The sequence below is a fragment of the Notolepis coatsorum genome, assembly GCF_963971535.1.
Source record: "Notolepis coatsorum genome assembly, chromosome: 7".
NCBI classification, from domain to species: Eukaryota; Metazoa; Chordata; class Actinopteri; order Aulopiformes; family Paralepididae; genus Notolepis; species Notolepis coatsorum.
Window position 1 is genome coordinate 116,270,290 of NC_140171.1, and position 24,381 is coordinate 116,294,670.

Sequence of the window (24,381 nt, forward strand, 5' to 3'; positions counted from 1 at the left end):
CCATGACTTTATCTTGGTAGCTCAATGTCACACGGACTACCTTTAAGAGCACTTGGGCGCCGCTGCTGCTGGCGGGGTCAATGTACATGACACTTGCCTTGGTGCCGCTCCGTGGTGCAGGTGGAGGCCGTCTTCCGTTACTTTCGTGTAGTATATCTAGATGGGCTCCATCGCACCGGCTGCACCTTTTCTTTAGGCGGCATTCGGCTGCCATGTGGGGCCGCGCACATCGATAACAGCGCCTGTTGGACTTTATCCATTGACTCACTTCTTCTGCATTCATCTTTGTGAATAGGTCACATTGTGACAGCCAGTGTTCTTTCTCACAGTAGGGACACGCTATCTTCCACTTCTCTTTTCTCGAGGGGGTGCTGTGACTCTTACTGCTCGGTACTGACTCTGATTGGTGCATGACAGTCACCGATCTTCTTCCATCATTTATTCTCCTGGGTCCCTCTCTGGAGCTTGGCGTGCTCCGCCCGAATGTATCTAGTCGTAAGCTGCTGACTTCTCTCGCCAGGAAGTCGGCTAGATCAAGGAGGGATGGCTCGGGGCCGTTGGGATCCCGGTAATCTCTCTGCCGCCTAAATCGCTCCTGTCTTGCGGGTGGCAGCTTCTCCAAAATCCTCTCGACGTTAGAGTTGGCGTATAGCTCATGCATGCCCTTCTCCCGTTGCGCTCCCAGCATCCCTACCAGGGACTGCACTTTGATTGACAGGTCGTCTAGTGAGCGATTGTCTGTGGCTGGGGGTAGGCGATCAATATGCCTTATCTCTTGGATTACGTAATCCCATATACGTCCATATCTCTGGTCCAGCGCCGCTAGGGCCGCTGTGTATGGTGTCGAAGAGGTGGCATAGGCTAGCGCTATATTGTGCGCTCGCGGTACTTTCAGGTGCTTCAGTAATATTGCATACTTGTGGCGTTCATCAGCGACATCCACCATCATTGTCTCTAAGCACATCCGGAGCTCCGTGTACTGTGCTCGACTCTCATAGGCGAAGTCTGGGAATGACGGCGTGGCAATGTATGACGCCGTGGATGGCTGATACATCGGCGAGCGTTGGGGGAGAGACCTCCTGGGCGAGTCCCCTCTTGCGCCTCGCTGTGGGCTGGTACTGACAGGGTACCATGGCCCGCTGGTCCAGGTGCTATTCCTCGGGGCTGGTCGTGCGTCGTGCTCACCCTTGAATAGAGTCGGGGTTCTGTAGCGCAGCGCCGCGGGGGTATAGCCTGGACTGTATGGGACCTCCTGGTCCGGTGGAGTACTGTGCTGTCGTCGGGCTTGGTTCTCCTCCTCTCCCTCTTCTTCCTCTATCAGATCTTCCAGATCCTGTAATCGTTTATTTAGCTTCTCCGCAGTGTATGCCGCTCCTTCCTTGTAGCTGGGTCTCGCTTGGACCGGTCTGTGAAGGGGGTCTGCGGGGGGTATAGGCTCGGTCTGTTGGTCAAGTTCAGGGTCGCTTGCTCGTTGAGGAGACGCTGCCCTTGACTGTTGTCTCGACGAGTTCCTTGAACCCCTGGCGGAGGGGGAGGGTGTTGCCTTGCGGATCAGCTGCTCCATTAGCTGCGCTTGTAACTTGTCGCGCTCGACTTCGCGCTTGGTGAGATCTGCTTCTCTTTGGGCACCGGCAGCGGCGCGCTGGGCGTCGGCCCGGTCTCTTGCCATATTCTCTTCTGTCTGAAGGCGTCTCATCTCCAGGCGTGTGCGCTCTTCTTCGCTCCGTTGTTGCGCTTGGAGTTGTTCGCGCTCGCTAAGCGCCTGTGCTTGGAGACGGTCTCTTTCAATGGTAAAATGTTCGCGCTCGCTAAGCGTCTGCGCTTGGAGTCGATCGCGTTCGGTAGAGGCTGTCAGGCTGACGAGGAATGCCTGTTGTAGCATCCTCTCCGCTTCGCTGGGGGAAGGCGGTTGTGGAGGTGAGCCGCTCCTGCGTGAGCCGCTCCTGGGGGTACTCGTTGGGGAGTCCTGGAGCTCTATTTCCTCGGCGCTCTCCTCCTCTTCTTCCGTGCAGAGTTCTCTCTCTGTAGGGTCGTCTTCCTCCCGGGGCTGGTCGGGGACTACTGCCTGGGTAGTGGCGGGGGGTAAAGGCATGTCCGCTCCCTCCTGGTCCCCACCGTGAGCTTGGTCAGTTACATTAGGACCTACTAGGGCCTCTGTGGTCGGGGAAACCTGGTCGTTGAGGTCAGACATAATTTTACTTTCTACTTTTACCGCGTTTACCGTTTGTCGAGGGCTAGGTAGTTGACTGACAGTGTAAGCCTCTAAGTACTGAGGTGTCTGTCGTCTGCGCCGCGGGCGTTCTAGGTTAGGAGGATCGTTTCGTGGAGTGTTCATCATAGGCCATTTCAATATTAATAACACTATATTAATATTACACTAGTTACCATCCGGCTCGAAGGACCAATTGTAACTGAGGGGTACAATTCCCTGACTGTATTGTTAGATATGGTATTTAATACCACTACCTCTTGTACTTTAACTTCTGGCCATCCAGTACATGATATAAGTATGATGAACACTTTCCCACCTGATGAAACGAATCCACACAAATGTACAAATCGAAGGTTTAATATAGCAAAAGGTATATACAACGTTCACTTGTTTACACTTATGATTTGAAATATGCACTTGTATGGCAAATGAGTATTCGTAGGTAAATCAACATTGAATGTCCAATCTCTGGTTACGCAGGGAGTAAGTATACAACCTGGAATATTTAGGAACGATAGCGATGGTACTTAAATGATTATAGCTGGATACACTAAAGGGGGGGGGGGGGGTCCCGCTGGTTGTAAGACAGTAGGAGGGGGGGGTTAGAGAAGCCGCTGGCGGTATCCCATCTGGCCGACGGTTTCTTGGGAGAATTCAAAGTCTTGAACACGGTGCCCACAGAACCTCGGTCCGCAGACGAATACAGCTGGACCCTCTGTGGACGGTAGCTGCCGGTCCACAACGGAGAGACGTGAGGCGACCTCACTGGTGTAGAGCGCCGTCTCACCTGGAGTCCTCTCCGGGGGGTAGTTCCAACACTCCGCAGTGTTGGCCTTTATCCATGGAATAATCAAAGCACCCAAAGCATAATCCAAGCCGTGGAAGGCTCGCCGTCGTCCGGGTAGAGTAATCCAATATACAGGTCCAGTCGCCCTGGCCCGGAGCTCCTCGGATGCAAGCACCACTAGGGGTCTGCCCAGCCTGGTTAAGCGTCCAGATAACGTCAGGAACGATGGGGGTACTGATAACTTTAGAACTCTAACCGAACGATGCACCATACATAAATAGACTATTATTAGCTTAATAGAATACGTCCAACTCGACGGTATAGTGCCAAACTATGACTATTCAACTATTAATCTACACGATATCTCAATGCCTATTCTGGGGCCAAGTAGGCCTTACTACACCACACGTGCGTCGTGGGGAGGCTTCGCGTCTGTCACTCTGTTGGAGGGTAAAGAACTGGACTAAAAGAAGGTTCTACTTTACTTGCGCCATATATATATGCGCTATGAACAAATAGTACCATTCGTATTTCGCTCGACATATTCCTGCGCGGAACCGGGGCTTGCCACGACATGTTGGGCGGCACGATTGAACTTGGACCTAGGGGTATGGCAACCTGGCGCCAGGTTCTCGTCCAATGGTAGAATGAAACTATTATGGGCTGTTTAGTAGACTAAAGGGATATTCAGTGCATATTGTACAAGGAATATACAGGGGATATCAAACGATATACAAATACAATTAAATATATATATATAAATAAATATATATATTCGGTTTAATCTGATCCTTCACAACACACACCATATACCAGCGTTTCTCAACCTCAGTCACGGCACCCTTCATGTGTTTATAGGTCTCACCCTCTGGCCTCTGAAGTTGCTAATGTCTTTTTTATTTGGGCCTCACAGGGTTAAAAGTACCCTGTGAGACCCACGGTTGCAAAATTACAAAATCACTTTTAGCCATTTAAAAAAATAATGTTTATTTAATTTTTTTTAAAGGGGAACTGTTTTACTATTTATTTCACTATTTGGGCACTTTTACACAATTCCTGTGAGTCTATGGAACACCTAGGTTTTTTTCAAAAAAAAATGCATTGTTTTGTATTTCTAATCAAGTACTAAAAACCGCATTTTTCTAACTCAAGATCTTAAGCCGTTTTGAGGCTGGGCTCCAACCACTGTGTGGCCTGGTGCCAACTGCCACATCAACTGCCACATTATTATGCAGCTGAGAAATCTCTGCCATCACAGATATGCACATTTTCAGATGACTCAGTTCAGTGAGGGTGAATATTGTGAGAGGAGAATTGGAAGAATGCGCCAATATGAGAATTAGAGACATAGATCCTATTAATATAAGTCCACATAGCTAAGAAACAATGGTAAACACTGAAAAAAGCCATTTATAAGATAGTTCCCCTTTAAGCACATAGTATAGTCAATTGGTCCTGTTGTTCAGCCTCACAATGCTATTTGATAGTAAATGTGTTTATATGTCCCACCCTCTGGCCTCTGAAGTTGCTAATGTCTTTTTAATTTGGGCCTCACAGGGTTAACCTCTTAAGCCCGAGATATACAGTAAAAGTGTATATTTTCAGCATTACGTTTGTTTACCAATTATTTTAACTGTTATTACTAGTGAAATATAAGATTATAGAAATCTCAGGGCATTGAGTCGGAAACCGGCGCATATTGACAGGAGGAAGTGGCACATCCAAAAGTGAGTGTAGTCTTTTGAAGGAAGAGACTAAGGGCTTTCAAATTTAGAAAAACTACCCTACCCAGCTCACACCAGCCCCTGTCAATCATCTGACTTCTGAATTTACTTTTTAATTTCTCTTATTTTTTGGGATTATCTCCCACAAACCTGAACGTTATTGCCATAAAACGGAACGCAGTTAGTTTCTCTACCTTTCTGTGAACGTCTTGCAAAAAACGGTGTTGCAATATGATGAAAAATGGTGGAGAAATTTACATTATAAAAAAGATGGCAGAATTCAGTACTGTATCTACAAAACCTTCTGTTTAATCATCTTCCCTTTATTCATTTGCTTAGATTTTTCAGGTCTGGTAAATTTTTGCATGGTGTTATTCACAGTCAAAGATAATTTTTTTTAAATAGAATTGATATTCTCCTTTGGTTCATTACAATTTACTCAAGCCTAGTAACAGACACACTATTTCTGACACTGATCCATATATGTCCCTAGATTCAGATAACAAGAACATGCAAATGGACCATTTAAAAAAAAAATTAAATGTTTATTCTACGTCCTTATGGAATGAGTGACAAAAAAAATAAAAAATAAAAAAATAAAATATTTAAAATTAAAAAAAAATATTTTTTTTTATTTTTTTTATGGATGGAAGAGCCGCACATTGATGGGCAAAGAGCCGCATGCGGCTCGCGAGCCGCGGGTTGGCCACCCCTGATCTAGAGCCTCTCTCACTCTCACACACACACGCACACACACGCACACACACACACACACACACACAGCACACCCTTCAGTGTTTCACTTCTTTACACTTTGCTACTGTATACAATAGAATGTATGTGGGGAAAGTTAGTGTGATCATACAAAAGCCAGAGCGGATTTCAGGAATTTTTTTCTATAAAGCAGCTCTTGCCATTATCACCATGACAACACCTTCTTTCCAGAGATGCCAGGGAAAGGTTTTCCAAGTTCCATATTTCATGAATCATATTTTTATGTAATACTCCTACTATTCCATGGGGTGTTTTTCAAACCTCTCGTGAAGGTTGATAATTTATTTAAATGTTATTGTATCGGTTGTCACTGGCGTGCATGGGAAGCCATCTAGGAATGGCTAATCTCGTTAAAGCTGGTTGGGAGCCCAATGTGGCTCATGTTGCGGAAATTAAAGCAAAACCAATCTCACATCAAGCAGTCCAACACACCGCGGTCCAGATTCTGTTGAGAGACAACACGCTTTGGTCCACGCCTGCCCGGAGACAAACTGGATGACGTCCCTTAAGAGAGTCCCTTAAGGCCGATACTACAGGGACATATTATGCTCTAATCCAGTGATTGATACAATACTGAAAAGCCAACGCCCAATATCTGTATTACTGAAGCTACCTGATACCTACAGCACAAAGTGTCCTGGCTAAACAATGAGGAGATATGAGAATGAGATGTGACTGTATCCCCGTTCCATAAACACAGTAATTGAATCCACAGGTCTCTATGGCCTGTTAACTGCTCATCGGAAGCCACTAAAGCTAGTGAGGCAGAAGGATATTTTCCCAGAGCCTAAATTAGAATGTGACGCTAACATACGAGCAAAGTGGGGGCAGTTAGCACAAGGTTTATTGCCTGCTAATTGAGTTAACAGCAGGGCAGCTGATTGCGCCTCCACATCCATGACTCTTCTCTGTTGGAACCTTTTAGAAGCATTGTTGTCTGTGTTTTGGGACAAAACGGAGCTCCAGACTCTTTATATAATTATATAATATAACAAGTTTCACAATTCATGCATATTTATTAGTCTCTCTCTTCGGCTCTGTGTATCTGGTGTTTTTTCTAGAATAATATTATAGCCGCATTCTAATTTGTCTCTGCCAAGTGAACCGAACCCGTCTGCCAAGTGCTATGATCAGGCGTGATGTGTGCAGTATGGTACAGAGCGGTCGTATTGCCAAATCTCTTATTCCCTTTATACGGGTACAAAAGACAAGTCCTGGTCCGCCGAGAGAGACAAGAGAGAAACAATCCTCGACTTCTCTCCGCAAACGACTTCACGCACCGGACAGAAAAACCATCACATTACCTCAAAAAACATGCTAAATTAGAAAAAGATTTTAACTAAACAACTTAACAGCCCTAACATCAGCCAGATGCCTGTTCATTACACAGAATTAACTGCACCTCGCTTTTTGTTCCTTTTTCCCTAACTGGCCATTAAGATGCGGCTAAACCAAAGTGAGCATTTGCATTTTAATCAAATCTGTTTGGTTGCCATAGTTCTTAGACTAATTTGTTCTAATTTGATTTGTATTGAAACACTCACATTAACATGAGACATAGGGAGAGGCCTTGGCTTGTGTCAACAGTCAGATGCTTACACACATGCGCATACGCAGACGCGCACACACATACACACACAGTACACACACGTGAGCAAAGTTGAGTAATCCGTGCTTCGCTTTATTCTTCTCTGACATTTCTTCTACCCCTTTTTAAGAAGTTAATGTGGTGGAAAATCAAACCATAACAGTTATGAAATGTGCTTATGGATAATAGGGATACAAATACTCTGTTAAGTCATAATAACAGGTCTATATGTTCATGTATCTTCTGTAGGCCTGATAACATGTGTTCCTCTGAGGAACGTGTCGGTCCCAAAGGTTTATATAGTATGACCAGATGTCAGGGTCAGCAGAACCAAGAGGGAGAAGGTCCATTACAAGCCACCAACCAACAGTGACAGAGAGGGAGGTAACAGCGCAGTGTACAGATTGTATGTATAAAAGGTAATCAAAGTAACACAGGCTTTTTCTGCTCATATGTGACTCAGATCTGGGGTTTTATTTCAATGACAGTGTGAACAGCACAAATCACATGGAATCTGATCTTTTCAATTCTGATTTGGGCCACGTTCATAATGTGGTCCTAAATCATATACAGGTCTGATTTGTTTTAATTGGACTCCACTGCATTCAACATCAAGAGAACATTTGTCCGTCTATTTCATTCCACTTCAATGATCCATGAATCTATTCAAACTGCACTGGTAGGCCTGCCACGATAACACATTTTGCTGGGCGATTAATTGCCCCCGAAAATATCGCGATAAGCGATATTATTGCGACCGGTTAGAGAATTTTTTTTGAGAAATTTATTTCCCAAAACTTTTATTTTGAAGCCCACCGCTCCGTTTTTTCCGGTGTTTGACTTTTATTTTGAAGCCCACCGACCGGACCGGAAGTATTGTTGTTATTATCCTAAGCAGAAACTATGAGCCGACAACATGTATCGTCCGGTTCTGTTTTTGAGCTAATGATAAAACAAATTGTTGGTGAACAATTAACTTTCGGTTAGTTTTAACGTTAGCTACTAACGTTAGATGCAGCTACTACAGGCAATCAACGATGAGGAGGAAGCGTCAAAGCAGTAATAGAATAGCTGTGGTGCGTAAGCACTGCAGCACGACTCGAAACTACCGGAGTGTTATAATAAATTAATTCATGTTTAACTTGTCCCCGTGTCCAGTCCTTTGACTAGCCCCACCCGTTCATTGTAAACAATGATGCATGTAATTGTATTAACGTTATTCTGTGTTGTACTTGTAGCTATGCTATACGTTGTATTTCGTTTGTTAGATATTTAGCTAATGTTGTTAGCATGGAATGAGAATCAAAGCTCTATCTTTCATCTTTATTTAGCAGCCCAGTTTCTCCGGGCAGTAGCGAGTAACTACTTGGGTCTAAAAATAGCTAACGTTACACTACAAATAATGCTACTTGGTTAAAAGGAGCAACACTATTGAGAAATGTCTATGTGGCGTTGCCCCACGGAGCTCCCGTGCTGTACTCTAGTAACGTCAGCGGCCCGCCTCCCAACACGGACAGTGACTGAAGGGGCACTGGTTCCGCCTCATTAAAACAAACGCGCAAATAGCAATTAATCGCGCCCGTCAAAATCATTGCATTCATTTTAATTATCGCAGCAATTAATCGATTTATTGCTTATCGCGGCAGGCCTATGCACTGGTCAAGGTAAGAGGCTCTGTAGTAAACATACTCGTACAAAAGGAACATTTGAACAAAACAGGATGGAATGCAAGAGGAAACTAGATGTTAATAATAAGAAGAGGAGGATGGGTCACAGCCCCACCGTTCTAAACTAGAATAATAAGAAGAGGAGGATGGGTCACAGCCCCGCCGTTCTAAACTAGAATAATAAGAAGAGGAGGATGGGTCACAGCCCCGCCGTTCTAAACTAGAATAATAAGAAGAGGAGGATGGGTCACAGCCCCGCCGTTCTAAACTAGAATAATAAGAAGAGGAGGATGGGTCACAGCCCCACCGTTCTAAACTAGAATAATAAGAAGAGGAGGATGGGTCACAGCCCCGCCGTTCTAAACTAGAATAATAAGAAGAGGAGGATGGGTCACAGCCCCACCGTTCTAAACTAGAATAATAAGAAGAGGAGGATGGGTCACAGCCCCACCGTTCTAAACTAGAATAATAAGAAGAGGAGGATGGGTCACAGCCCCACCGTTCTAAACTAGAATAATAAGAAGAGGAGGATGGGTCACAGCCCCACCGTTCTAAACTAGAATAATAAGAAGAGGAGGATGGGTCACAGCCCCACCGTTCTAAACTAGAATAATAAGAAGAGGAGGATGGGTCACAGCCCCACCGTTCTAAACTAGAATAAGAAGAAGAGGAGGATGGGTCACAGCCCCACCGTTCTAAACTAGAATAATAAGAAGAGGAGGATGGGTCACAGCTAGGGATGGGTATCGTTAGGATTTTATCGATACTACTACTCCTATCGATACTGCTTAACGGTTCGGTACTTTATCGATACTCTTATCGGTTCTTTTTGATAATTTTTTTATGATTTTTATATTTGCAGTTGAGAGCATTGGTCATCTCCCTACAGTAAAGATTAGAAATGATTGAATTATTGTAAATGTGTGTGGAGTGGTGGGAATAGCTGCTTCAATAATAACTTATAACAACAACAGACAAGTTAGACAACTATGTATAAAAAAAAAACGATATACACTGAATGATTAGTTGTTACCTAAAGTCCTTGGACTCCACTGTAGAGAACGGGTGCAGGCCTTTGACAACAAACTTTGTCACAGCCCTGTGACACTCGTTCACCCTATCCTGTCATCCTTCCTCTAGCTGCTAGGGAGAAAGGACTTTGGGTGGTGGAGGTAGAGGGAGGATGTGTGGTGGGCTCACTGGCCTGGGACACATTGGTGGCTGACCTCAGCTTGACGATCTATAAAAAGTTTTTAGATTGTAGTATTTGTAGCTAAACAATTATTTTGTTTATTAGCCTATTTGTAATAATTCGTTATTAGCCTAGGAAACTCCGTATCTTGGCTTACCGGCTGCAGTGGACGTGGATGCAGATGGACCACTGCGCGCAAGGCAGTCGAATACGGCGCATTTCTGCACACTAATATAGTGTTTTGCAAACAAATGTTTTGATAGATTGCTCGTATTGCCACCCTTACTGGCAAATGTTTTGTTGCACTTGTGAACGCTTCGCTCTATCCGCCATCACGACTCAGTCCATGCAGAGCTGTCTGTGTCTGTGTGCAGCGCGCGTCGGCACGGAGACAGCGCTGAGATGCTTCCAGCTGCAGCACATCAGGTGTGCAGGGCTTGTATGTGCGGGGCTTGTAAGCGCTGCTGTCTGACGTGCTGCAGCTGCATACTATTGACAGCGCTTTCATTAAGGAGTACCCGTATGTATGTGTAGCGCGACTCGCGAGGAGTGTGTGTAATAATGACTCGCTGCTTCTCGTGCAGAGACAGAGAGAGGAGAGATCGTTCGCAACTTTTAAATAATAATAATAATAATAATAATAATAATAATAATAATAATAATAATAATAATAATAATAATTTCTCTAGAGTATCGATAGCAGTACCGAGGACGTCGGAGCTTATAAATACTCCGGTATTTTCTAATATAGTACCGGTTCCCGTTTAAAACCGGGGTCCGGGGGGCATCCCTAGTCACAGCCCCGCCGTTCTAAACTAGAATAATAAGAAGAGGAGGATGGGTCACAGCCCCACCATTCTAAACTAGAATAATAAGAAGAGGAGGATGGGTCACAGCCCCGCCGTTCTAAACTAGAATAATAAGAAGAGGAGGATGGGTCACAGCCCCGCCGTTCTAAACTAGAATAAGAAGAAGAGGAGGATGGGTCACAGCCCCGCCGTTCTAAACTAGAATAATAAGAAGAGGAGGATGGGTCACAGCCCCGCCGTTCTAAACTAGAATAATAAGAAGAGGAGGATGGGTCACAGCCCCACCGTTCTAAACTAGAATAATAAGAAGAGGAGGATGGGTCACAGCCCCACCGTTCTAAACTAGTATAATAAGAAGAGGAGGATGGGTCACAGCCCCACCGTTCTAAACTAGAATAATAAGAAGAGGAGGATGGGTCACAGCCCCACCGTTCTAAACTAGAATAATAAGAAGAGGAGGATGGGTCACAGCCCCACCGTTCTAAACTAGAATAATAAGAAGAGGAGGATGGGTCACAGCCCCACTGTTCTAAACTAGAATAATAAGAAGAGGAGGATGGGTCACAGCCCCACCGTTCTAAACTAGAATAATAAGAAGAGGAGGATGGGTCACCCCACTGTTCTAAACTAGAATAATAAGAAGAGGAGGATGGGTCACAGCCCCGCTGTTCTAAACTAGAATAATAAGAAGAGGAGGATGGGTCACAGCCCCACCGTTCTAAACTAGAATAATAAGAAGAGGAGGATGGGTCACAGCCCCACTGTTCTAAACTAGAATAATAAGAAGAGGAGGATGGGTCACAGCCCCACTGTTCTAAACTAGAATAATAAGAAGAGGAGGATGGGTCACAGCCCCACCGTTCTAAACTAGTATAATAAGAAGAGGAGGATGGGTCACAGCCCCACCGTTCTAAACTAGAATAATAAGAAGAGGAGGATGGGTCACAGCCCCACCGTTCTAAACTAGAATAATAAGAAGAGGAGGATGGGTCACAGCCCCACCGTTCTAAACTAGAATAATAAGAAGAGGAGGATGGGTCACAGCCCCACCGTTCTAAACTAGAATAATAAGAAGAGGAGGATGGGTCACAGCCCCACTGTTCTAAACTAGAATAATAAGAAGAGGAGGATGGGTCACAGCCCCGCTGTTCTAAACTAGAATAATAAGAAGAGGAGGATGGGTCACAGCCCCACCGTTCTAAACTAGAATAATAAGAAGAGGAGGATGGGTCACAGCCCCACTGTTCTAAACTAGAATAATAAGAAGAGGAGGATGGGTCACAGCCCCACCGTTCTAAACTAGAATAATAAGAAGAGGAGGATGGGTCACAGCCCCACCGTTCTAAACTAGAATAATAAGAAGAGGAGGATGGGTCACAGCCCCGCCATTCTAAACTAGAATAATAAGAAGAGGAGGATGGGTCACAGCCCCACCGTTCTCACAGGAGTTCATCAGCTGGGAGACGATGGTACTTCTTACTAGGGCTGCTGCTCGATTATGGCAAAAATCATAATCCCGATTATTTTGATTGATACAGTATTGAAATCCCAATTATTAAACATGATTACTCATTGATTTTAGAACATTGTATGACGACGACTGAATTAGTTTTAACTTTCTTCTCAACCAAAGGCTGCCTTTCTGTCATCTTCTACAAGCTACCAAAGACGCTACAAAATAACTGGAGAAACGTGCCGTGGCTCCCTCCTCCCTCTCAACATGAGCTGAAACTACTGTTTGGGCTTGAGGGGAGGAGGGGTAGAGCGTGCCACTGTGAACAAAGGGTGCACTGCATTTACAACACAAGGCGAAATGAGAGCAACGCGGCATGTGGCACAATCATCGTTTTATCTTGATTATCTTGTTTTCTTGATCGTGGGAAGACAAAATCATAATTAAAATCTCTATTTGATTAATTGCCCAGCCGTACTTCTTACAATACGATTTGTCTCCCAGTGTGGAGGATGGCTTATAGACATGTTCGAGCCAATCAGAAATACCAACTGAGTCACTTGACTAAGTTATCCCAGACCTGCGTGAGCTGCTGCGCTAAAAGAATACGACGGGGCTCTAGGGAGAAACCATGGCACTAAAAGTTGTTTCAAATGAAAACGGCTGGATGTAATTTTGCCAAATCAGCATGGCTATGAGTGTGAGTCTTTCACCTTTTACATTATCTAGCTTTGGCATAGATTGCTTGTTTAGATCGCTAGCATGGCTAACCAATGCAAATATATTGTAGTCTGCCCCGTTGTTCTGACTACGTTCCTTTCTGCCCCCGTGACACGCGCGCACACTGAGGCTGACGTATACAGCGAACAGGTCTATGTTCCCTAGGGACTTAAGTAAAGTAAAGTAAAGTAACAAGGAAGCCATTTTCAAACGTTTAAATGATGACACTCAACTAGTCTTATAGCTCCAGACTAGTTGAAATGATGAGGTCTTATAGCTCCAGACTAGTTGAAATGATGAGGTCTTATCGCTCCAGACTAGTTGAAATGATGAGGTCTTATAGCTCCAGACTAGTTGAAATGATGAGGTCTTATAGCGCCAGACTAGTTGAAATTATAAGGTTTTATAGCTCCAGACTAGTTGAAATTATAAGGTCTTATAGCTCCAGACTAGTTGAAATTATGAGGCCTTATAGCTCCAGACTAGTTGAAATTATGAGGTCTTATAGCTCCAGACTAGTTGAAATTATAAGGTCTTATAGCTCCAGACTAGTTGAAATGATGAGGCCTTATCGCTCCAGACTAGTTGAAATGATGAGGCCTTATCGCTCCAGACTAGTTGAAATTATGTGGCCTTATCGCTCCAGACTAGTTGAAATGATGAGGCCTTATCGCTCCAGACTAGTTGAAATGATGAGGTCTTATAGCTCCAGACTAGTTGAAATGATGAGGCCTTATAGCTCCAGACTAGTTGAAATTATGAGGTCTTATAGCTTCAGACTAGTTGAAATTATAAGGTCTTATAGCTCCAGACTAGTTGAAATGATGAGGCCTTATCGCTCCAGACTAGTTGAAATGATGAGGCCTTATCGCTCCAGACTAGTTGAAATTATAAGTTCTTATAGCACCAGACTAGTTGAAATTATAAGGTCTTATAGCTCCAGACTAGTTGAAATTATGAGGTCTTATAGCTCCAGTCCAGACTTGTTGAAATTAGGAAATAGTGTTTAAGGAACCCTCTCACCTGGGTTGTTATAAACCGAACCCTTAACTGAACCCCACCCTTCATTTTAGCCGAGACCTTACTCCCTGACTTCAAACAGAGATGAAAGAATATAGATAGCGGTTTTGACAGTGCACCTTGGCCAAAAAGTGAAAACACCTCACCTGCGACTGGTGCTCTTCACTTCTGGCCACGGCCACACCCTGCACCTGGAGAAGGTTCTTGGCCACGCCCACACAAGGAACACCTGACAGAACTCCAAGATGACACGCCAGGCCAAACTCTGGAAGAGAGAGACTCCACAGGTATAATGCTACGTTTTTCGGATCAAATCACAAAGAAAATATCAGGAAAGCAAAATCTACTGTGGAACAGTCCAAAATGTATATGAAACAGCCAGACTCACCCCTGTAATGGAAGAGACCATTCCCATCCACCAGCACCACCTGTTGAAGGAGACAAGTGATGCAACGTGAGAGAAGGATCAACCATAGCAAGGTTCATACTGTAGATCATCATCCCATGGTTACACAGATGCTGGGTAACCATGGGACCAGCACTGGTCCTGCAGAGTGCTGTCATGACAGATGATGACTTGTTCACCTCTGCTAATTGTGACTCATACTCATTGAATTCAATTCAGTGGAAATAACCAGCCTGACTAAAAGGAGATAGTTTGGCAAGTGAAGGTTTCGAAGGTGGGAGTAACTCAGTTGATGTTCTAACACTGCCAACCCCTGCAAAGTGAGTTGTCACAGCCTGAGGTGATTTGACAGGCATATCTCTACGTTGAAATTGTCATGAAGTCGTGTGTGTGTGTGTGTGTGTGTGTGTGTGTGTGTGTGTGTGTGTGTGTGTGTGTGTGTGTGTGTGTGTGTGTGTACAGGACTGGCAGCGTGGGAGCAGGTGAATGATGTGCCGGGGTCATGACTAACATAGGAGAGTGGGAGTAGGTGAGCGATGTGACAGTGGGAGAGGATGGATTAGAGGTGACTTATAGAGAGGTACCCAGTGGGAGGGAGAGAACAGTGAGTATTGGACTGGCTGAAAAGCCAGGCTTTATCACATCTGGACGTGTGGTGACACTGAAGTCACCGTGATATTTCACTTCAATAGCACATGGTCAGCGGTTGGCGACGCCTCCGTCTAAAAGCATCTATAAAAGAAGTTAAGTGGGGCCTGATTCTTCCCAGCAGCTTTCAATGAAACAGATCGTTCTTAACACATTGAGTGCCAGCAGGGGGCGCACGATTTATCGCTTGAATGCCAGCCTTTTGGAACTGATTTTCCGATATTTCATGATTTTCGCGGAGCTATTTCTATATTCTATATTATGGCTATGTGTCTAATACGGCCGTCACTTATTTTTATTGCGGTTGACGGCTGGAGGTGAATGATAGTGAAATAGTTCCTTCGGCAATAATTTGAAAATAGCAACATTAGCTCATGAAAATACCGTATAAGGATACATTGAAAATATATTACATAGAATTCCATATCACTGTTTGTTTATACTTCTGAAGTATCTATGTATGTAGACTAGAAATATGTAAGTATTTAGACAAGGTTCTAATACGAATCAAAGGGAAGTAGAAGCCTGACAGCTGAAAGAAACGCTAGCTTACTTTTAGACTATACTTAGATGGAGGTAGCACTGATAAGAAAACATGGTCTACAAGAGTGAAATGTCCCTTTAAATCTATAGGCAAAAAGATATTATCGGCCGATATTGGCATTAAAATGTGATATCGGATATTTTTACATTTATTTAACCTTTATTTACCCAGGCAAGCAAGTAAGATTCTGATTTTATTTATTGTCAAAAGTATGCATAATGTTGTGTTAATTCCACGAGATATCTAATGTTATTACATGGCGTTTTAACATTCGCCAAAATGCTTGATTGTGATTGGTCAATATCGCTCGGTTGCCCCTGACAGCGGTCAATTATTTCTCGATAATTCACCGCTGTCATGGGCAACGCGCAATAATGACCGCTGTTAGGGGCAACAGAGCGCTATTGACCAATCACAATCAAGCATTTTGATCGCAGTCACGAAAGCTAAGCATTACCATTATGCACAGCTGCACTACATCAGTACAATCAAGTCCACACACCTGCCGGCTGCCGGCGATGACAGAGGAGCCACAGAACAACTGCGTCTGCATTTGATCTCGTCTTGTCGATGGTGTAAAATGAATTAGGTATATTGTTAGTAAGTTAGCCATGTAATAAGCGGGATAATGTATAGCTATACTCGGTCATTGTCGCAAAATAATTGACCTTCACTGCGATTAGAACGCAGTGTCAGTCAATTATTTTGCGACAATTACCTCGTAGCTATACATTATCCCTTACTTAATTACCTGAAATTATTCCGTTTTTGGGGGGGGGGAAACCCTGCATATATCGGTATCGGTTGATATCGGTATCGGAAAATAAGAGTTGGACAATATCGGTATATCGGTATCGGTAAAAAAGCCAATAACTACATCCCTAAAAAAGACTCATGACTCTGAATGAGTTGAATTAATTGTTAGGTACATTGCTTTTGCATGTTTTGTCATTCCAATTTACATTGTGTTTCACCCATATTTATTCTTAATCCTATAGTTTAGTTAGTACAAAGGTAGCACAAAGGTAACAGGAGTTGCCATGGGCCCTTTTCACAGCAGTCGTTTTCACATGTCACCTCAGGGAAAACACAGGTATAATTATTAACATTAATTTAGTTTACATTGCATTTATGTATGCCCAAGCCAGGATCCTGGAATTGTGCACACTGGCTCACTGGAATGGCTTCACCTACATGTTATTAATTATACCTGTGTTTACCCAATTGATTTGCCCCCCCCCCCCCCCCCCCCCCCCCCCCCCCCTGCCTGTCTAGCACATTACCTCTGTATTGTCCACATGGATTTTTTAAATATCCGTTTCAGTGGATCCGTGTAGCCACATTAAACACATTGTCTAGTCTAGAGCAGGGGTCGGCAACCCGCGGTCTGGAGCCGCATGCTTACTGTATGTTTGAAAAATTATAATAATGTGGAAATAAATAACGGCTATTTTCTATTTTATTTTATAAATTAGTTTATAAAGTGTTTAATATTTCATCAACTAAAATACGTCACACCCAGCGCCTCTCCCTGCCATCTGCAGGTGGCTAATCTTGAGTTTCGGACCCCCCAGTAAGTTAACCATGGATAAATAAATAAAAAATAAAAGTAGAGGGTTTAATTCAGTGTGGACAGATTAATTTGCTTCCACTACTAATGAAAATGTGGTGAGAAATAATCAAACAACAAAAAAACTTCACTCGCCACTTAAAAATATTTAAAGCATGTATTTAACAACTCAATTTTTTTTATTATTAATCTGATCTCACCTGGTCGGGGACTGACCCTTAGATTAATCTGTCTAGTTTAGTTAGGATGTCTATTTGCTCCCATGTCTGCTTTTCTGCAGACATGGGAGAACCTTTTTAACCTCTGTCTCTGTCTCAACCGGTCCTTTTTCACGGAAATATAAGCTTTCCCCCTATGTGATATGGCTGTTTTGACTGTGCGAGTGATCAGGAAATAAGAGAATCGATTTACAGCTTGCGGCACCAGCGTGCATACGTACACATATACTATCGATAATCTAGCGTTTATTTGAAAACGATTCATAAATAAGCCGAAAAATGACAACGTTCTAGAATATTACAGTACATCAGCGTTTATCAGGGATTCTTTTTTTTCTTCTTGAAAACGCGGGCTTTTCAAAATGCTTTAAAACGGAAATGAACCGATAAAAAAACAATCCGCTTCGACAATGTTGACTGGAAAATGAGTCATTGATGGGCGACGGGCAGATTAGACACATAGCCATAATTTAAAACATAGATTAGGCGATATTAACATTAACATTGAAGCGGATGGTGGGCATTCAAGCGGTAAATCAAGATTAAGCTTGGGCTCTGAAAGTGTTAATTCAGTATTTAACTTCTTGAATTCATATTTCGAGTTGTCTCGCAGATACAACTACAAGTATAATTATATAATATATTTTTTTTTCTGTAGGTAACGTTTCATTTGGTTGACAATTTACTGACTGACTTTCACGACACTCCATATTTACGTAGCCATCTAACCAGCACTATAAACCGGGACCCAGCCCAAACCATCACCGTGACGTCACCATCCAGCTAAATCTAAAATGGCGGCGCCCATGGCAAAAACGGGGAAATTACATTTGAGTTTTCAGACAAATAAGCAGGATTTCACATTTGATTATAGGACCATGTCTTACCCAAGATACACAACAAACAAACTAGGCTCATATTGTTTAACACTTCATCTCCCCTTTAACTGCCTGTCTGTCTGTATTGCCCTGCTCCCTGTCTTAGTGTCATTGCCCGTGTATCTGCTATCTGTGCTATGTTCCCCCTGCTTAGTCTAGTGTGCTCCCCTGCCTGTGTTTGCATTATCATCCAGTCTGTACTGTATTCATTCCAGTCTTGTGTTCTAGTCTGTCCTCTCCCCAGCTGTTGCTCGTTGTAATTAGTGTCTGTATATCTGCCTGCGTCTTCCTGACTTCCTTGTTGCGTCATTGTTCTGTTTCACCCTGTGTGCTGCCTACCTTGTGTACCTTCCGTGAAGCTCCCTGTATTATCCTGTCGTGTCCCTGTTATTCCTGCCATTCGCGGAATAGCCCTTTATCTCGTGTTTCCCTGTGAGTCCGTTCCTGCTTTCCTAGCCACGTTTTCCAGCACAGCTGAGGTTTTGTTTCCGTGCTTTAGTTCGCTTTTGTTTGTACCGTGTATCATTGTTTACTACTGCTCAAGTAAAGCCTGTTACCTTCAACGCCGACTCGTGCCTCGTCTCTCTCACTCATGGTTGTCCTGCGCTTGAATCCTACTCTCTCCCAACACCCCCCATTACAACAGGAGTAGATAGAGAAACTATATGAAATATAGAAATACTGTAGATGCGTTCATTAGAGAAAATGTATTTCAATAACATAGCCCTATTCTATGTGCACTACCAGCCAAGCCTTACCACATTCAGCGCCAGGGATTAGTCTGGTCCTTGTGGCTAACGTGCCATGTTTCCATAACATATTTTCACTGTGCGTCACTATGTTTGGAGAGCTATATCTATATTCTATATTATATATATATGACTTTATTCCGTCGAACATGCAAAAAAGAGAAAAAATTTTCATGCATATGTTCACATACGTATACGTATCCCGTGGTGAAGTATAGTTTAGGAGTGATCCGGGATAATTCCTGAAACGCTGAGTTATAGGGCGATATGTGTATTCTACTATAAGCGTTGGCGTTTCTTGCCTGGACACGCTACTATTTCCAAATCAAATGTATATAATAGGTATTATGTTTCATCATGAATGCATGAAAGGGGGGGGGGGGGGGGTCGTTTTTTTATGCTTCAGTAACGGCATTCGTGTTGAACACTACAGATGCTAATCAGCTGGATCAATATGAAAACATTGTTGGATCAAGCTGAAATTGATGTCAGATAGTCCTTACCTTTGGCCGGGGGTATTCCAAAAAGAATATTCCAATTGTCTGATCGCGATTTCCAGTATTGGTGTCCATCTGGTCCCGGACATAATTTGGCACAACTTATGGATTGAGTGTGCCAGATGCGTTTCAAAGTGGTCGGATGAAGCGATTTACTCGGCTCCATCTAAATATAGCACCCAGAGGGATTTACCCGTAACACAGGGTGAGATATAAGGTTTCAAAGGGTTGGCGACACTGCCATCTGGCAGGATGCGGTCGGTATTGCACTTTGGCGATCTCAAAATCCTTTCCTATGGCAACACCGAGGTCAGTAAAAGAAAAAACTACCAAAACCCGAGATATCTCGGGTCTGGCGTCCAACGCATGGCGAGTTAACACGAATTATCTCGGGTTTGGCGCCGAATGTGTTAATCTGAAAGAGATATACACTTAAGATTTTGACAGAGAGAAGATCTCCCGATTCAGATACAATTTAACACAAACAGTTCCAAAGATATTTAATGTTTGTCTCCATATTTTCATGGTATTTGAGATATCGATTATCGGCACCTACTGGCCCGGCATGCTTGTTGGAGCAATTTATATGCCTTTCTGCGTTTACGTCTGGATGGAGTTTTCTTTTTTCTTTTTTTTTTTGCTGCCGTGTGGACGAGGATATTTTTTTAAACAGAGCCTGAAAATATCCGTTTTGCTAAATATCCAGATACGTGTGGACATGACCTTAATCAGCCTCTCTCTCTCACTTAGGCCATGTCCTCACGTATATGGATCTTTTGCCAAACGCACATTTTATTCCACGATTGGGCCTCTCATCCACACGTAAAGGGTGTTTTCAGAGACATAAACGGAGTGTAACGACAAATTTCCATTTCCAATGTCCTGTTTTCTCTTGCCCGTTACTTCACAGGTATGGTAGGGAGTGATCTTACGCAGTAGACACAGCAATGATGGATGTCCAGTCGTGATTCCAGGTTTAGGGGTGTTTATTGCTGAAGTTGCAGTTGTACATTCAATTTATTGCTAGAGTGGGTTCTGTAGGAATTATATGGTATTCTATATTTATTTGGTATTTCTTGTCTTCTGGTTGCTGAGCTGCTGAGCTTCTGTTACTGAGCTACTGGTAAGAACGGTGTGCTCCTCACTACCTGTGTCCTAGTTGATTACTGCACCTGTGACCCTAAATACCTAACCAGTGCTGTCAAATCTAAAACCCGCCACCAGGTGTCCAATAATAATATTACAAATAATAAAATAATATGCCACCATCATAATGGCTCCTACACGGAGACTTTCTTAAACGCATTTTAAAGTGAAGATTTTCCAAAATATCCGTTCAGTGGATCCGTGCAGCCACTGTAAACGCATAGTCTAGATAAACGATGACGCCACAGCTCACTACGCATGCTCAGACTGTTGTTCCATCCATGGCAATACAATAGGCGCCCGTAGCCTTGAAGCGCACAGAGGCAATAAGATGGACAGCGCCTGGTGCTGAAATGACAGACAGAAATAGCATGTAGTTTCTTCCCCCTCTAATGTATATATTTTCTCTTATTGATCTCTGCCTCTTAAGCAGTACTGTATATTTGTATATCTTGTATATCATTCATGAATGTCTAGATGTAACAGCTACTGTATACTCCAGTGCCGACAGATTCGGCCATCAGACGCTGCTTGCGTGTAATATAGGGATGTATCTGTTATTTAGTTATACTGGACATTTTCGTTTAAATAAGTAGATTTTTCGTTTCTGTTTATTTATTAAGTTAATATAAACCGCGTTTCGAACGTTTTTGAGGTTGTTAAACACACGCTTTTGATTTATTTAAGTGGCGAGTGGCGTTTTTTTCGTCCGCTTATTTCGAGAGATATCATACAATGTCATGTTGAGACCTTGAGATCACAATATCGCAATTCCGAAACAAAATAAGGCAAGGCATTATCACAAACTGTAGCAAAGATATATATTTTTTTTATCCACTTTTTCTCCCATTTTCTATATTTTCTCCCATCCCAATTTCGTATCATCCAATTCAACCCTCCCCTGTCACGAACGCTGTTTCTTGCCTCCCACAAGCCGGCTGCAATGTGGACTAAAGGCCTCTACATGCTACAGCAACTTCAAAGCAACTGCACCACAACATCGACAAAGCAACGGTGTTGTAGACACTCTGCATTTATGCTTCTGCAACATCGACGCGCAAAGTTAGTTTAACTAAAGTTAGTTTAGGTTCGTGTTAACGTTAGATAATGTACAAAATAAACGTATTTCCGGTGCTTTTAGACGTCGCTCTTTTATTTTGAAATCCCCCGACCGGAAGTATTTGTGATGTATTCTGCTTGTGTAACTTTAGGTTAGTTTTAACGTTAGCTGGCAGCTACAGGCACTCGAGGTCGAGGAAGAGCTGCTGAATTTAATCGGCAGGAGGAGAGAGAGCTTGTCAAAGCTGGATATATCCCTGTGGCTGTGGTTGTAGGCACGAAAATGCAGCTCGAACTACCTGTTATATTAAATTAATTGATTGCTGTTTAACAACTTGTCCGTGTCCAGTCCTTTCGAACTGCCCCACCGTCCGTTCATTGTAAACAATGATGCATGTAATTATATTAACGTTACTGTGTGTTGTTGTAGCTATGTTAATAAATTCTGAATGACATTAACGTTAGTTGGGTATGATAGAGCATTGAATAGCATCAAGTTCAACGCTAGCTGGCTGGCTACAACAATGGCGGATGGTATTCCTCGCTGCGGGACCAATATTATTATATGACAGCCCCGCCCCCATTCACTACCAACCAATCACTGCTACGCAATATCAACGCAACGGTTGTTTAGATTAGATTTGGGTGAAAGGTACGCAACGACCTCGCAACACAGTCTACAAGACCCTCTAAAACAACCGCGTTGAAATCGCGCTGATGTTGTGTTGAAGTTGCTTTGAAGTTGCTGTAGCATGTAGAGGCCAAGTCATACATAGCACAAGTCCCCTCCGGTACTTGAGGTAACAGCAGTCGCATCTTTTCACCTGCGCAGCTCGATCTCTCAGTGGCGAGGAGTAACGCGTGGGAGGCTCACGCTGCCCCCGACACTTCCTGATTCTACTGCGCAGGCGCACCAACCGACCTGTAGGAGTCGCTGTCCACAACGCCAGATCCCCACCCATCAGTTTCCCACCCCCTAATACGGCCAATGTGTATTAGTATGAACGACCAGCTAAACTGAAAGCAATGTGGAGCGCTGGGCTCGAACAGGCGAGCCCAGCGTCTCCGCATTCGTGGCGAGCGCCTTGCCCACTACGCCACGTAGCCGCCCGAAACTGTAGCAAAGATATTTAATGTTTTGCTAAACATGTCTAGTTTTGCGCCCTGCTTCAGTTAAAAGCCTAATTGCATTCTAAATTCAGTTCATAGACTCGCGACAGGTCTGCACCTGATGCGCTCTGATGTTGCGGATAGTTGAGGATGTTGGCATCACGCGTGAGTGGTCCCAGAATGACCTAATAATAACTTAACATTATTAGTTGAATAATTACTGTACAGGAATTACAGTAATCATTTGAATATGTGAGTTACGTGAATATAGCTTGCCCGTGGACACAGACATTCATACGCATTAACAGGTCGACATATTTGGTGTAGCACGACTCCCAGTTGACGTTCTCCTGTGTCTTGGTCATCTTGTACTGTAGAGTTACACTCAGCAGCAACTCCACCTCGTCATCTGTCCATACAAAGGAATCACGTTTTGCTGTCTGTTTCGCCATAACTTCTTTTTTTGAGAGTTTTTTCTGTCACTACAGGATTTCAATTTGTAGTTGCCGGCGCCAATGAAAATCAGCTCACTACGCATGCTCAGACTGTGGCGGGCCGTAATAATATCTTGCCTGTCAGATTGTTTGGCGAAAATTACTTTACTATTTCTCTAATATATATCAGACCGACTATGTCCTAACAGAGAAACTACCACCACCTAAAACATCCTTATTACACCTTGTTTTATCCATATAGGCAGTAGCGCTTTGAAGTAATAATAACTTCGGTGGACAGCGCCTGCGTGCTGAAATGTCATTCAAGCTATCCTTACTTATATATGCGACGACGGCACGTGAACAGTACAATGCAATTAATGAATGTCTTGTTGTAATTAGTATATATATAGTTTGTGATAAGGACTCGCCATATTTAGTTTCAGAATCCGTTGAATACATTGACATTGTATCTCTCCGTCGCCCAGTGCGCAGAAGTAAAGCATTAAATCGTGACATATCTAGATTGGTTGTTTCCTCTGGACTGCATCTAATCCACGCTATTACTATCTATTTATTATCTACTGTATGTATGTCAATATAGCCAATGGAAATGCTAGGAATGGTGAAGTGAGCTGGGTGAACCAATGGACAATTCCTATCATTTCTCTGTCGTCCTGACCGCTCGTACCACCATGGTATTTGGGATATCGCTTATCGCCACCTGCTGGCCCGCATGCTTGTTGGAGCAATTCATATGCGTTTATGTGTTTGTGTCTGGATGGAGTTTTTTTTTTTAACACTGTGGTGTGGACAGGGATTTTATTTTAAACGGAGCCTGAGAATATCCGTTTGGCAAAAGATCCATATACGTGAGGACATGGCCTTACTCTCCTTTGCAAGTTTGCATACTGTACATTCCTTTGCATGAATTCACATAGAAAGACTATATCCACAATGAAAATGTATTTAGAGAACATAGATAATAAAGCCACAGATGACAGGAACCTGGCAACATGGTAATTGTTATGGCTGGGCCGGCTGTGCGCTCTTCCCAACGGGGACGAGCCAAGCAAGCGCTATCACACACCTGAGGATGGTTTGCTTGTCCCACACCTGTTGGCAATCAGCTCGTCCTGGAGAGGTTAAGTGAGCAGGCTTCCCTCTGCTCGTTGC

The 24,381-nt window shown here is 43.5% G+C and overlaps 1 protein-coding gene across 3 annotated transcripts in view; it reads right to left on the reverse strand.

Moving 5' to 3' along the window:
* LOC311231446 (endonuclease V-like) overlaps window positions 1–24,381 on the reverse strand; it is a 248,208-nt gene that overhangs the window by 205,808 nt on the left and 18,019 nt on the right. For all 3 annotated transcript variants that reach the window (XM_084318026.1, XM_084318027.1, XM_084318028.1), the window contains exons 4-5: window positions 14,335–14,374; window positions 14,093–14,211 (exon numbers count right to left, since the gene is read on the reverse strand). In XM_084318026.1, coding sequence (XP_084174152.1) covers window positions 14,093–14,211; window positions 14,335–14,374 — 159 coding nt within the window. The remainder of the gene's footprint in view (window positions 1–14,092; window positions 14,212–14,334; window positions 14,375–24,381) is intronic.